This window comes from Myotis davidii, unplaced genomic scaffold (genome assembly GCF_000327345.1).
Source record: "Myotis davidii unplaced genomic scaffold, ASM32734v1 scaffold663, whole genome shotgun sequence".
NCBI classification, from domain to species: domain Eukaryota; kingdom Metazoa; phylum Chordata; class Mammalia; order Chiroptera; family Vespertilionidae; genus Myotis; species Myotis davidii.
The window spans coordinates 405757-420353 of NW_006295816.1; the positions used below are offsets into that span (position 1 = coordinate 405757).

Genomic DNA, 14597 nt, shown 5'->3' on the forward strand with positions numbered 1-14597 from the left:
CCCTGGGCTGTGGACGCCGCCCTGAGAGTTCGCCCTGTGGCTGAACACCTGGGCCACACAGCTCCAGCCCAGCGCTGCTGCCAGGCTCAGTCCCTCTGGGCTCCGCGTGGTCTACCACAGGCTGGTTCGTACCCAAGGACGCCCCAGCTTTTGCACCCACTGCGCCTCCTCTGTCCTTGATCCCACATGTGCCTCTATTCACGTTTGGTCTCTTCCTGTCACTGAGTACTTACTCTTGAGGAGCCTGCTGCTAGGGGCGTCAGGGTTCTTGGCCAGTGTCAGGGAAGTCAGGTGCGTCGGGAGGGGTGCGGTGGAGACGCATGTGAGTGAAGCGGCGGCGAGAAGCCCTCGGGCTCGCATGTTTGATGAGTTTGTGAGATGAGCTGTTGACATGTCCATAACTGAGGGCACTGAGTGGGGACTCGCGGGTCTCCATGATGAGCCGTGGCCGTCACGAGGTGGATGCCTTCGCTGCCATCCCGGCGGGGGCAGGGGCAACGTGGAAGGGCATGTTGGGTCTTTGTATTTGCCTTCCTCCCTATCTCTCTGTGTTTTACTTCGCCCGCAGATTGGGGACCACAAATTCAGCGCTCACCGAATCGTCTTAGCAGCCTCCATCCCGTACTTCCACGCGATGTTCACCAATGACATGATGGAGTGCAAGCAGGATGAGATTGTGATGCAGGGAATGGACCCCAGGTACCACGCTCCTCTGCCAGGCCTCCCAGCTGCTTCCCTGCGCAGTCCTGCCGGTGCTGGTGCCCGGTGCCCCCCGGGGCCCGCGGCAGGACACGGCGTCTCCAGCACCGCCCAGTGCACGCTCCGCTCTGTGCGTGGCACTCCGCCCGGGGCCTGAGACAGGATGAAAGTGGGGCCTCTGCTGTGTTGTGCTCTGTTAGAATGCACATTTAATAGGCAGTAGAGTACAAGATATATTTTTTGTCTGGGACGGGTACAAAGGTGGGTTTGTAATTCTCGTGCACTTCTCTGTGCCAGCCGTGTGAGCTGGCACACTTTCCAAGAGCCCGTCCTCGGTCTGCAGCAGTGCCGCCCCTCAGCACTTCCCGCAGTGACGGGACTGTCCTGCCGTCCTTGCCGGACGGGAGCCACGAGCCACGTGAGCACTTGAGTGGGACTACTGGGACGGGAGAACTGAATTCTAAATTGTATTTCATTTCAGTTCGTTTAAAAGTAATTTTAAATACCTGCGTGTAGCTGGTATTATTTGGAGCAACAGGTCAGGAAGGGGGCAGAGATCGTAGCTATTTGATGGATGAGAATACTGAAGCCCGAGGATGTCAGGCTCAAACGCAGCCCCCCAAACATCTCCATCCGAGAGGCCGCATAGCGTAGCGGGGAGAAGTTCTCCCCTAGAGGGACCTGGGGCAGGCGCAGTCCAGCACCCCGAGACCACATCGCTCAGGGGCTTATTTGAAGTTGTCCTCACATCTGGAGTCACTTAGCACTGGACACGCTTCATGGAAATACTCCTGGGTTTCTGTCTAAAGACTTTATATAAACACTAGAGGCCCAGTGCACGAACTCGTGCACCAGTGGGGTCCCTCGGCCTGGCCTGCGGGATGGGGCCGAAACCAGCTCTCCAGCACCCCCTGAGGGGTCCTGGATTGCGAGAGGGCGCAGGGCAGGCCAAGGGACCCCACCTGTGCATGATCCGGGCTGGGGAGAGACGCAGGAGGTTGGCCTGCAGGGAGGGACTGCAAGAGGGCTCCAGGATGTGTCCACCGGTCTCAGTCCCAATCAACCGGACCCCAGCAGCAAGCTAAGCTAACCTACCGGTCAGAGCATCTGCCCCCTGGTGGTCAGTGCACATCATAGTGAACGGTTGAACAGGCTTAGCATATCATTAGCATATTGCACTTTGGTCGAACAGACAACTGGACACTTAGCATATTAGGCTTTTATTATATAGGATTATATAGGATGTTCCATAGTATGCCTTTTTGGGCCTTGAAAGGAAAAAGGCATGTTTATGTCACTAAAAAGATTTGCTGCAGATCTATGAATTGAGGCTGTGTGTGTAACCTGGGCTGTATCCCGGGGTGCCCTGCACACCTACTGTGTGCCTGTCATTGACCTGGGGTCTGGGGATGCAGCAGCAGGCACGACGCACAAGGTGGCACAGGGTGAGGACGTTCTCGTGAGAAGAGACAATGAATGACCAGTGACTCTAACACTGGCTAGTGGCCTGCCATTGCTGCCTCCCCTCACGATGTGAAAATACAAGGGAGAGGGCTGCGAACCTGTGGCACCCTCTGGTGATTGAGGGTATCAGCCCCAGGGCACGGGGAGGATTTATAACCACGCATGCAGACGGCTCAGGCCGGGGACTTGGAGGAAGCACACAGAAGTGGGTTTCAGGGCAGTTGTACTCTCTTCTCCAAGGTCTGTGTCTGCAGGAGCCGTGCTAATCGCCAAGCACAGTGCAGGCCGCCAAGAGCCTGTGTGTGTGTGAGGCTGCCTGAGGGGTGACACGGAAGCACCTCTCCTGCACTGACTCCAGTGGAAGAATCTGGTGATAGACAGGTACACGTGTGAGCTGGTGATAGGTACACGTATGAGCTGGTGATAGGTACACGCGTGAGCTGGTGATAGGTACACGCGTGAGCTGGTGATGGGTACACACGTGAGCTGGTGATAGGTACACGCGTGAGCTGGTGATAGGTACACGTGTGAGCTGGTGATAGGTACACGTGTGAGCTGGTGATAGGTACACGTGTGAGCTGGTGATAGGTACACGTGTGAGCTGGTGATAGGTACACGTGTGAGCTGGTGATAGGTACACGTGTGAGCTGGTGATAGGTACACGTGTGAGCTGGTGATAGGTACACGTGTGAGCTGGTGATAGGTACACGTGTGAGCTGGTGATAGGTACACGCGTGAGCTGGTGATAGGTACACGTGTGAGCTGATGATAGGTACACGTGTGAGCTGATGATAGGTACACGTATGAGCTGGTGATAGACAGGTACACGCGTGAGTTGGCCGGGAAGTGAACGTGATGTCAGGAGGGCAGAGCAGAGCCAAGGCGAGTGCACGAGGAGGGGCCTGTGTGTTCAGGGCGGCCGGGAAGGTCTCTGTGACGGGTGGCCATTGAGCCCAGAGCGTCACTGAAGTGAGGGAGTGAGCCACCTGGGGGACGAGCCCTCCGAAGAGAGACCCTGAGTGAGTGAGGGGACAGAGTGGAAGGGGACAGGTCGTGCAGGGGAGGAGCCAGGCCACGTGCAGGCCTGGGTGGAATTTGGATTTTCTTCTCTGCATCGTGGGAGAGATGAAAATGTCGGAATTCTCATTCTGGAAATTTATCCCAAAGAAACAATAGTCCACAACCATGACTCACAATGGCAGTGAGATGGTAGTAGCTATTCCACCTAGGAACAAAGGGAATGAGCATACTTACCTTCTGGAATACTGCATAGCAGCCACTAAAAACAAGACGTGAAGGCAGGGTAGCAACATGCAAAGGGCCTCGTGAGTCTTAAGTAGATTTACACCATCTGTGCACAGAGGGATGAAAGGACCTAGGGGGTGACACCACGGACATGCTCAGTAGTGACATGTGGGTGACTGCTTTTCTTTTTAAACTTTTCTGCAACAAAACTGTGTGGGCAACACAGACAAGAAGTAGGACAGTCTGGCTCCGGGGAAGAAGGATCCCATTCAGTAGGCTCTCCAAGGGCAAGGATGTCATGGCTGCTAGGGTGGGCCCGTCTCCCCAGGCGGAACTGTCCGCCCAAGTGGGGCCGAGTCTCGTGGGCGAAGACCGTCTCTAAAGAGCACCTCTCCTCTTCCCTCTAGCGCCCTGGAGGCTCTCATCAACTTTGCCTACAACGGCCACCTCGCCATCGACCAGCAGAACGTCCAGTCATTGCTGATGGGGGCGAGCTTCCTGCAGCTGCAGAGCATCAAGGATGCCTGCTGCACGTTCCTCCAAGAACGGTGAGGGCATGGGCCGGCCGGGGGGCAGCGTGACCTTTTCATTTCCAGAGCCCCTGCCAGTTCGCCGAGTCTTCGGGGCACAGAGTGTGGGGAGAAGTGAGCCGGCCGGGCACTCTGCAGAAACGACCTTTCTTAAAATCAGCACCGGGCGGTGCCCAGCCCTTTGGGTTGAACCCGAGGAACATGGTTTACGGCGAGCAGGCCCTGCCTGCTCTCTCCCTGGGCCTGACATGTTCCTCGACTCCTGGCCTCCCTCCCCAAGCTGACCAGCTGCTAATTGAGCCGACCGTTCTCACCGCGCTGGTTTTGTCGGTGCTCCCTGACCGTTCCACAGACGCCGCCTCTGTTCAGCTCCTTCCCTCCTGGACGTCCATCCGTGTTTCCCCTTCGCCTCTTTAACAGCCCACCCAGGTGCCGCCTCCTGGGGCTTTCGGTCCCCTGTGCTCTTTAGGGGAGGACTGGGCTCACCTCTGTCCTACGCCCAACACTTGACAGTGCCCTTCTGATGACTTAGCAGCCCCCCCCAACCCCCCCCCCAGAAGCGGGCAGGGCTCTTAGTCATAAGGTAAAAGCCGCCTTTTACCCACAGGGGCGTGGACATGAGGGTCAGTGCTGGGCTATACACAGGCAGACGAGCTGGCACCGAGCAGTCCTGTGCCTGGTGCCCTCCAGGGCCTGGTCTGTACCTGACAACTCTGACCAGCAGGTTCCCAGCCTGAAGACCAGCCTTCCTCCGCCTCAGCTCTGCCCTCTGAGCCTCCTCCCCCTTAGAGCTGACCTCTCCCTCTCACCTCCACCAACCCAATTCACTAAGCTCTGTGGCCGCCCCTGCTAGCCACACCAGCCGGTGGCGCTCGTGGGCACGGCTGTGTGCAGCTGGTCTTAGTGACCCGGGCAGCGATGCCCAACATGAGGTGCTCTCCTGGGTGCAGTGTGCGGGGGTTCCTGGTGAGGCAGGTGGAGACCCGCAGTCCCAGAGCTTGGCGGGAGCCTGCCCTGGGTGCCTTCTGGGCAGGCTGGAGGGCTGCAGGTCGGGGCTGGGCAGACACTGTCTCTCCTACTCGTTTGTAAGCGGCTTAAGGACGCAGCCTGGATGCAGTTTCTGTCCCCAGGAAAGTGGAGAATGCTGAGTAGGCACCCTGGGAAGGACCAAGTGGCCAGCCTCTCGGGACAACAGCTCCACCTAGGGGCTGTGGCGGGCATCGCCGTCACCCTGGATCCAGGCCGTTACAGAGTAGTGTCCCTGAAATATGCTTAGAACAGTTTTAGACCAGAGCCGCTTTTCGTGCCCCAATTATGTCCTTTATAGCTTCTCTGAGCCTCATTTTCCGCCTGAAAATGACAGCCCTGACTGCTCTGCAGTGTTAAGATTCTGGAGGAAGGACACAGGCCTGGCAGAGCGCTGGGCTCCATGGGGGTAGCTGCCTGGGGCTGTTTCTGGGGGTCTAACCAGTCGGACCCATCGGGCCTCCTCCTGTGTGAACATAGAAGCATGTAAGGTCCTGATGTTGGAGAGCCACTTCTCGGGGCTTAAGCCCTCATTCTACGCCTTCGGTGCCTCCCTGGTGGCCAGGGGTGCCCACTCAACCAGGAACGTTGGCAGCCGAAGGAAAGTGGATGGGTTTCCAGCACCTGATCTCTTCTCTCTCCGAGAGCTGCTTCCCACCCAGAGGCACAGAGACCAGGCCTCGAGCAGAGCCCGAGGAAAAGCCTGCCTTCCGTGGGTATCCACAAGCGAGTCCGAGACAGCTGATGTCTCGTTATTTTTGCCATTTTTTTTCTTATGCAAAAGGCTTCACCCCAAAAACTGCCTGGGTGTGCGCCAGTTTGCGGAGACGATGATGTGCGCTGTGCTGTACGATGCGGCCAACAGCTTCGTCCACCAGCACTTCGTGGAGGTGTCCGTGTCGGAGGAGTTCCTGGGCCTGCCCCTGGAGGACGTGCTGGAGCTGGTGTCTCGCGATGAGCTGAACGTGACGTCCGAGGAGCAGGTCTGTGGCCGGGCAGTGGGCGGCTGCTCTTCCTGGTCTTCCCTTCTTTTTTTAACAAAATGAAGATCGTGTTATGTACACAGTTGTTTATGATGGGTTTGTTGTATTGTATCACGTGCATGTTTCATGAAAACCTTATACCTTTTATTTTAAATATATTTTTATTGGTTTCAGAGAGGGAGAGAGAGAGAGAAACATCAATGATGAGAGAGAATCATTGATTGGCTGCCTCCTGCACATCTCCTACTGGGGATGGAGCCCACAACCCGGGCATGTGCCCTTGGCCAGAATTGAACCCAGGACCCTTCAGTCCGCAGGCTGACCTCTAACCACTGAGCCCAACCAGCCAGGGCCTTTATGTGTTTTAGCATTCCATTGCTTCCTTATTCTCGGAGGTCCGGGTTATTTCCCGTCTTTACTGTTAGAACTCACGGAGAGGAACCGGGAATAGCATAGCTCACTTTCTGAAAGCGTCTTTCTCTAAGCGAGAGTCGAGCCTTGGGGCAGTCGCCAGTGGGAAACAGGAAGTCAAGAGGGGTTTGTTTGGTTCAAATGAGAGGAACGATATGTGCAGTTGGACTGCCGGTGGGAATTCTCCAGAAGAGGGAAGATTGACGGTCGGAGAACAGAGAGAGTGATTGCTGGTGTGATGGCCTAGGGCGGGTGAGAAGGGACGCATCTCAGGACAAGGGGTGAGGCTTTGACAGGAGGCCAGGCCTTCAGGGCCCACCCAGATGCCGGGGCAGGCGGGCGGGAAGGGAGATGCTGGTAATTCCGTGCACATTCGCTTCTGACTTGTTCCAGCTCCTGGGAACCTGGACCTTGAGCCAGACCTTAAGAAAGGGAGCGGGTTGAGATGAAGAGGAGGAGAGGAGGGGCATTCTAGGTGAAGGGGCCGTGTGGGCGGGGAGCCAGCCTGCCTGGGCGGGGGGTTGGGGGAGTAGGTGCAGGAGCGGCAGGAAGGAGGGTGAACAGGGACTTAGTTGCAATACAGAAATGTTCCACTGACAGATTCCCTTAGGGCAGGAGCGACCCAGAAACTGCTGTGTCAGCGGTTCTAACCTTCCTGACGCCGCGGCCCTTTAGTACAGCTCCTCATGTTGTGGTGACCCCCAATTTCATTGTTACACATTGAACATAATTAAAGCACAGTGATGAACCACAAAAACAGTATGTAATTATATATGTGTTTTCCGATGGTCATAGGTGACCCCTGTGAAAGGATCGTTCGGCCCCCAAAGGGGTCGGGACCCACAGGTTGAGAACCGCTGCCCTAGGGCGTCACGGTGAAAGCCGGGAACGGTCATGGTCACCCAGGCTTGTGTTCCGAGATGGAGCCCTATGGGGGAGCAGAGAGAAGACAGTGGCTTCAGGAGACAAGTCGGAACGATGGAACGTCCCAGGGACTGCCCCAGTGCAGGGAGGGCGGGCCTTAGGTCGGGGTGTAGGGGTGTGGCCTCTGACTGGGAAGAGTCGCCACAAGAGCGTCCACTCTGTCTCGGCAGGTCTTTGAAGCCGCGTTGGCCTGGGTCAGGTACGACCGGGAGCAGAGGGGCCCCTGCCTGCCCGAGCTGCTGTCCAATATCCGGCTGCCCCTCTGCCGGCCCCAGTTCCTGTCGGACCGAGTGCAGCAGGAAGACCTGGTGCGATGCTGCCACAAGTGCCGGTGAGCAGGGTGGGGCTGCCCAGGGTCCCCTGCGGGTGGAGGTGGGGGGACCAGGCCTGGAAATGGGAGCGTGGACCCCACTGGGAGGATGCCTGCTGTCCTAGCATCTCACACTCATTCCAGGGACCTGGTGGACGAAGCAAAGGACTATCACCTCATGCCAGAGCGCCGGCCCCACCTGCCAGCTTTCCGAACGCGGCCTCGCTGCTGCACGTCCATCGCTGGGCTCATCTACGCCGTGGGAGGCCTCAACTCAGCAGGTACCTTGCAGCTCCCCCTCGCAGAGCCCCGCCTTGCACCCGAGGGTAAGGGAGCACCGAACAGCCTCGCCTGCCCTCTGGCCCCTCTCTGTTTTATTAAATTGCTCTGCAGTTAAAGCATGTCAGGTGTCGATACCATTGACCAGAATATGGAGCTAAAGAGCCTTTAGGAAGCCTGAGGCCTGGCCCCTTACCTTCCCAGCGGGGAAGCTGAGGCCGAGAACGTCCCCTGCTCACAGTTGGTTTTGGCCGAGCAGGGACTGGATCGTGGGTCCTGACTCCTGAGCCAGCACTCTCTCGGACACCCGCTGGCCGTGGAGGGGCTCAGCCCTCGATAGGACACAGCCAGAGACCCAGCTCCGACCCCAGGCTGACTGATCCCATTTGGTCAAATGGATCCCTGGGGTTCGCCTGCGAGAATGTCACCCAAGAAGGACAGACACGCGGTGTGGGCCACGATCAGCAGTCCTGGTCACTCTTACCGCTCAGGATGACGCACCCACTCTACAGTTCGGGTGCCGGTGGCAGCTCTCGTATCACAGTCGGGGTTTGGGGAATCTCCGTGGGCCGCCCTGCCGCGCCCGGGCTCCTCGCAGGCAGGAGGGATTTAGTCGGGAGGCAGGATACCTGGGTCTGGGCAGTGCAGTGACGGAGTTTGGTCTCCGGTGTGAGGGTCTGGGGAAGGTTGTGGGGGGGGGCAGTCCGGGCAGCTTTATTTTTAACTGAAAGTTCATGAGAGTGGGCAGTAGTCTGTGGCCTCTGAGTTCTCAGCAGTGACCTGTCGTGTGAGAGCTGAGTGCCTGGAGCAGGATAAAGGGGGAGTGGGTGATTTGACCCCCACAAAAGCCTGAGGAAAAGGGGAGGCTGGAGTATCACCCGCTGCCGAGCACTTGGCAGGTGACTGAGGATCACACCCCTCACCTTAGGCCTCTGCCCTCGAGAGCCCCTTCCCCGTGAGCAGAGGACAGGGCCCCAGGCCACTTGCCCAGGGTCCCGGCTAGCGAGGGAACGTGGACGCTGGAGCCCACACCCTCCCCGGGGCCTGCCTCCTGCTTGGGGAACTCTGCATCCACCTGCCTCACTGGGCCTGTGAGCAGGTGGAGCACCCATTCCCTCCCTCGGAAGTAACGCCTCCCATCCGATTCTAATTCCCTCCGAGGCTGAGCTTTGAGGTTATCAGGGCTGGAACTTCTCAGTGGGCCCTTCAAGCGTGAAGAGCCGATAGAGCCACGTTACACACCCCAATAACCAGTGCCCAGCAGCTGTGATGCAAACGAGGGGGGTCATGTGTTTAATGTGAGTAGCAAATTTTTATGCAGGTGATTCCCTGAACGTGGTGGAAGTGTTCGACCCCCTCGCCAATCGCTGGGAGAAGTGCCATCCCATGATGACTGCCCGCAGCCGCGTCGGCGTGGCCGTGGTGAACGGGCTGCTCTATGCCATCGGGGGCTACGACGGCCAGCTGCGCCTGAGCACCGTGGAGGTCTACAACCCAGAGACGGACACGTGGGCCCGGGCGGGGAGCATGAACAGCAAGAGAAGGTACCCATAGGCAGGCACGCGGCATCGGGGGCGCCGTGCTGGGCGAGCAGGCGCACGTGGCAGCATATACCTCAAGCGCGGGCGGGCACTTCCCGCAGCCAGGCCAGCCCGCGTCTCCTCCAGTGGGAGCGGCCCCGTGCCTCGTCCTCCGTCCTCCGAGGGTCTCGGGGAGAGGAGGCACGGACAGGCGGGGGCTGTGTTGTTACTTAGCGCCAGTGAGGCCTGAGGACGTGCTGTGAAGACGGGCTGGACCGGACGCTGGGAGAGGTCAGGGGGGACGGAGGGGACTCGCAGGACAAGGAGTGATCAGAGGAAATCCGAGGGGCTGCCTTTTCCCTTTCTTTCCCCAGGGCCCGGCCAGGCCCGTGCCTTCACTGCCCGGGGAGCATGTGAGCACAGCCATGCTGTCCACCTCAGGGCCACCCAGGCACGAGTGCGGAGGGCTGGGGAGGTAGACAAGCTCGCGCGTCTCACCCGCTGCCCGCCCGCCCACCTTTCCTGCACAGGCAGCGGGACTCAGGGCAGCCAGATCGTGCCGTCTCCCTCCCGTGCCGGGGTGACGGGCGCACCCCTCCTGCCGTCGATCCGCGTGGAGTGTTGGCGGCGGGTGGGGTGGAGCTGGACAGTTCTTGCCTCTCCTGCCCTCGGTGAGGCCACGCGGGACCAGGGGTTTCAGATGACCCGCTGCTTCTCCCAGAGCCGAGAGGAGAGGAAAGCAGTCCCAGGCCCACCGCTCAGCCGACCGCACACGTGTCGCTCTTACACGCCGAGCCCCCTGACCTGCCCGACTTGGGGGGCAGGTTACACAAACGCTCTTCTGAAAGCAGCAGTTTAAGGCCTGGACCGGTTGCTCCTTAAGGGCCTCAGGCTGTGCCTCCCAGGCCGCTTTGTCCGGCCATGCCCGGGCTCTACTTGTAAGACGTGACCACGCCAAGATCACGTGGCTGCATGTGTGTGGGGGAGGGGTCAGCATGAAGTCCTTTGCCACATGAAAGTGTCACGCCATGATGCACAGGTCGCACCTCCATCGGCGTCTGTCAGCCGTGGCCTCGAGCCGGAGGACCTGCCTCTGTACCGGTCAGACCCGATGCACAAGGGGCCACAGCAGGTTCCTGGGGGAAAAGCTGTGTCCCCAAGGCCGCCCCCCAGGCGGTGAGCAGGCTCATGCCCGGTGTTCTTCCCACCGTCACCACCTCCGGCTCCGGCGGCCGTGGGTCCTGGGCAGCTCTGGGGCCTTGAGTGACTCCGCTCGGGGTCCCGGCCGTGGCTGCCTTTTTGCTTCGACTGCAGTCACTTCTCCGGTGTCTGTCGGCGCCGAGCTGCCTCCCGGCTTTCAGGCCACGGGTTGGAGAGTGTCTGGGAGGGAGGGGCGTGGGGTGCGTTTCCGCGCTGCGAGTGCCGTTATTAGCAGTGGACCCAGCTCCGTGCACCCCCTTCAGTCACAGGCTGCCTTTACGTGTGCTCGGTCGCTTCCCTGCTGACATCCCCTCGGCCCCCTGTCCTGCCAATGGTGACAAGCTGCTTCCTGCCGCCATTCCTTCCCTCCCCAGCCGTGCAGGCTGCTTCCGGAGCCTTCTCTCACCGACCAGCCAGCATTTCCCTGATCTCTTTCTCATCTTTGCCGCTGAGCTGGTCCTTCATCTCGCTGGTGTGGCTCCTCCATTTCTCACATTTTTGTTGAACTTCCGTGTGGTGACTTGTGTCCCCTCTAGACAGACAGTGGCAGGTCCAGTGGGTGTGAGACCTTCCCACACCCCTGCCCAAGGCAAGTCCTCTTCCCATTCAGGCTGCTCGGGGGCCTCGTGTGGACGCTCCGATGTGCTGTGCAGTGGAGCCTGGTATTTAACGTTCCGGTTAGACGCCGGGATTTACCGAGAATCTCCTCCAGCTTCGGGTGAACACGGGAGTTGGCAGCTAGGCATTTGTCGCTTACCGAGGCTCCGTGGGGAGCAGATTGCATGGTTACGCCAGGTCCTGGGGTCCTGGGGTGCGTGGTGCTGGCGGAGCTGGCCCTGCGAACAGCACAGAGGAGGCGTGTCTCACTCACGTCTGAGCTCACCTCTCTGGGCAGCTGGGCAGGAGCCGCCGTTGGTGCTGACGATGGTGCTGCTTCCTGGGGGGCGGGGGGACAGGGCCGCGTAGGGCACCTGACACCTGTTCTGATGCGCAGCTGCAGGAGCTGTTCCCTCTCCCCCTGCGGCAGGTCAGGGCCATGCAGGGCCGTGTGTGCGCTGAAAACACGCTTGTCGAACTTGACAGTGAGTTGAATGGGAGGATCCTGGTAACACCAAACACACCAAGGCCTGCACGTACAGGCACCTCACACAACACTGTCGGGTTCCCTGAGGAAGCGTGAGGCCGGAGAGGCATTCTTGCTGAGGGATCAGGTGGCTTTTGAGGAGGAGAGCAAGGAATCTGACCAGGACCCTACAGGTCAGTCAGACTGGAGGGGCATGTGAGACGATCGGCCTGCGGAGTGAGGAGGGCAGGAAACCGCAGTCGGGATGAGAGAGGGGGGAGCTCAGGGCAGCGTCCTCCCTCAGCTCCCACCTTGACTTCCCCGTCCTGGGTTTAGGCTGCTCTCGAGGAGGGTTGGTGGTTGGGTTTATGTCTGGGGCGCGGGAAGGCGTCCGGACGCTGAGGCCCCCTGGGCTGACTGTCTTTCAGCGCCATGGGGACAGTCGTGCTGGACGGGCAGATCTACGTCTGTGGGGGCTACGACGGCACCTCATCCCTCAACTCTGTGGAGACCTACTCACCCGAGACGGACAAGTAAGGACCCGCCCCCGGCACCTGGGCTGGCTGAACCTGGGGGTAAACCAGGGGTGGGCAAACTTTTTGACTGGAGGGCCACAGTGGGTTCTTAAACTGGACCGGAGGGCCAGAACAAAAGCATGAATGGAGTGTTTGTGTGAACTAATATAAATTCAAAGTAAACATCATTACATAAAAGGGTACGGTCTTTTTTTTTTTTTTTTAGTTTTATTCATTTCAAACGGGCCGTAGTTTGCCCACGGCTAGAGCTGCCCGGCCTGTAGCCCTGCAGTGCCTGCGGCCTGTAGGCCCTTAGTGACTTCTGCTTAATGAGGAAGTGAGTGAAAAAGACCCAGGAGACAGCCCACTCAGCCACGATGGTGGAAATGCAGGCGAGAGGATGAGGAGCCGGCGGGCGGCACTCCCGAAGGGGCAGGATGATGGGGGGAATGTAGGAGCGACAGGGTCAGCTGAGCTGGAAACATGGTGTCTGTTCACCTCATCTGTGTACCTCCCGGCCCATCTTGTGGAATTATCAGCCCCAATTTTTTCATTTTGGTATTTGAATTTTCTCATATTATGTAACAACATCAGCACATTAGTAGGATGGATTCATCGGTGCTTTTAAGCCAGCGGTTCTCAACCTGTGCGTCGTGACCCCTTTGGGGGTCGAACGACCCTTTCACAGGGGTCGCCTAAGACCATCAGAAAACACACATATAATTACATATTGTTTTTGTGATTAATCACCATGCTTTAATTATGTTCAATTTGTAACAATGAAATTGGGGGTCACCTCCACATGAGGAACTGTATTAAAGGGTCGCGGCGTTAGGAAGGTTGAGAACCACTGTTTTAAGCCAATACCTCATTCGTTTAATCTGTTACATATCGGAGCAAGCAGGGCGTCTAAGCCTGTTACGGAGCACCGTCTGCTGGGCCCACCGTCGTCCACTCGGGGCCTCGGCTGCGGTCCTGGGTGCAGCGTGGGGAAGGCCTTCCTCCCCTCGGGCGGGGGAGAGGCGGGCTGAGCCATGGTCGATCTGGGGGTGCTCGGGAGACAGGGAGGCAGCAGGAAGGGGTCTCGGGGGGTTAGCCTGCCCGTGGGGCAGGGCACGGAGGCGGCGAAGAGACCAGGACCACGTGGGGAGGAACCACACCAGGCAGCGTGGACTCCGCCTCCAGGAAGCAGGGGGAGCCCCTGGGTGTGCTGCTCAGGGTCCCAGGGGAGAGGCCTGCACGCCAGGCCCCTGTAAGGAGGCTGCTGCAGTGGTTGGGGGGAGGGGGGACTCAGGGTCCCGGGGGAGGGGACAAGCAAGCCCAGGAGCAGACCAGCGGGGAATTGGTTGCCACAGGAACATGGATGAGGGAGAAGAGGCCATAAAGCTGCTGTTCACCAGGACAGCCACTAGGGGGCGGGGCCCACGGGAAAAAAAAAACCGGGGCGGGGGGAGCACAGCACAGAGCCCAAGCCTTCTAAGGCCCCTGGGGGGCAGGGACCCCGATCTCACAGCACCCCTCCTGCTTTGGCTCTTCCTGAAGGTGGACAGTGGTGACCCCGATGAGCTCCAGTCGCAGTGCTGCCGGGGTCACGGTCTTCGAGGGCAGGATATACGTGTCCGGTGGGCACGACGGCCTGCAGATCTTCAACAGCGTGAGTCTGGGCTCTCCTGGGCTGGGCCCTTGCTCCATCCTTGAGAGCGACTGGGAAAGGCAGTTCCCTGGGAACACGCTAGCCTTCCCGCTGCTGGGAGAGGCGTCGCCTAGTGGGGTTTCGGGCCACCCGCAGCCGCTCTCAAGTCCTGAGCACGGGAGGCAGAGTGCGCCCACCCTTCAGTCTCCGTGGAGACCCGCATGCGACCGGTGAGAGCGCTGCCCCAAGTAGGTGGGCTACAGGCAGCACGGCCTTGCAAGCAGCTGTGTGCTTCGGCCCAATTTGTTGGAAATAAAACCTCAGCAGCTGTTCACTGGTGGTTGGTTCCGAGGCCCCTCAGTGCTGGCCGGGTTCAGGGGACCCGCCGCATCCGCTGTCACTCGCCCGCAGAGCAGCCCTAAATGCAGGCGGAAGGTCGGTCTGGGCCGGTGATGGCGAACCTTCTGAGCTCGGTGTGTCAGCATTTTGAAAAACCCTAACTTCACTCTGGTGCCGTGTCACATACAGAAATTTTTTGCTATTTGCAACCATAGTAAAACAAAGACTTATATTTTTGATATTTATTTTATATATTTAAATGCCATTTAACAAAGAAAAATCAACCAAAAAAATGAGTTCGCGCGTCACCTCTGACACGTGTGTCATAGGTTCGCCATCACTGATCTAGGCTCTGCCTTGTCCCTGAAAACCCAGGGGCAGGGGTGCCACTGAGGAGACGGCGTCAGAGCCAGGCAGCGCTGCAGGGCTCTCCGTCCCTGGGCTCTTCCCCCCCCC

General features: G+C 58.9%; 1 protein-coding gene across 1 annotated transcript in view; it reads left to right on the forward strand.

Annotated features, from left to right (window-relative positions):
• KLHL18 (kelch like family member 18) overlaps positions 1-14597 on the forward strand; it is a 33317-nt gene that overhangs the window by 17655 nt on the left and 1065 nt on the right. Inside the window, exons 2-9 of the mRNA XM_015568259.1 lie at positions 569-699; positions 3816-3956; positions 5749-5947; positions 7453-7613; positions 7737-7873; positions 9193-9415; positions 12083-12187; positions 13712-14032. Of these exons, the coding sequence (XP_015423745.1) occupies positions 569-699; positions 3816-3956; positions 5749-5947; positions 7453-7613; positions 7737-7873; positions 9193-9415; positions 12083-12187; positions 13712-14032 (1418 nt within the window). The remainder of the gene's footprint in view (positions 1-568; positions 700-3815; positions 3957-5748; positions 5948-7452; positions 7614-7736; positions 7874-9192; positions 9416-12082; positions 12188-13711; positions 14033-14597) is intronic.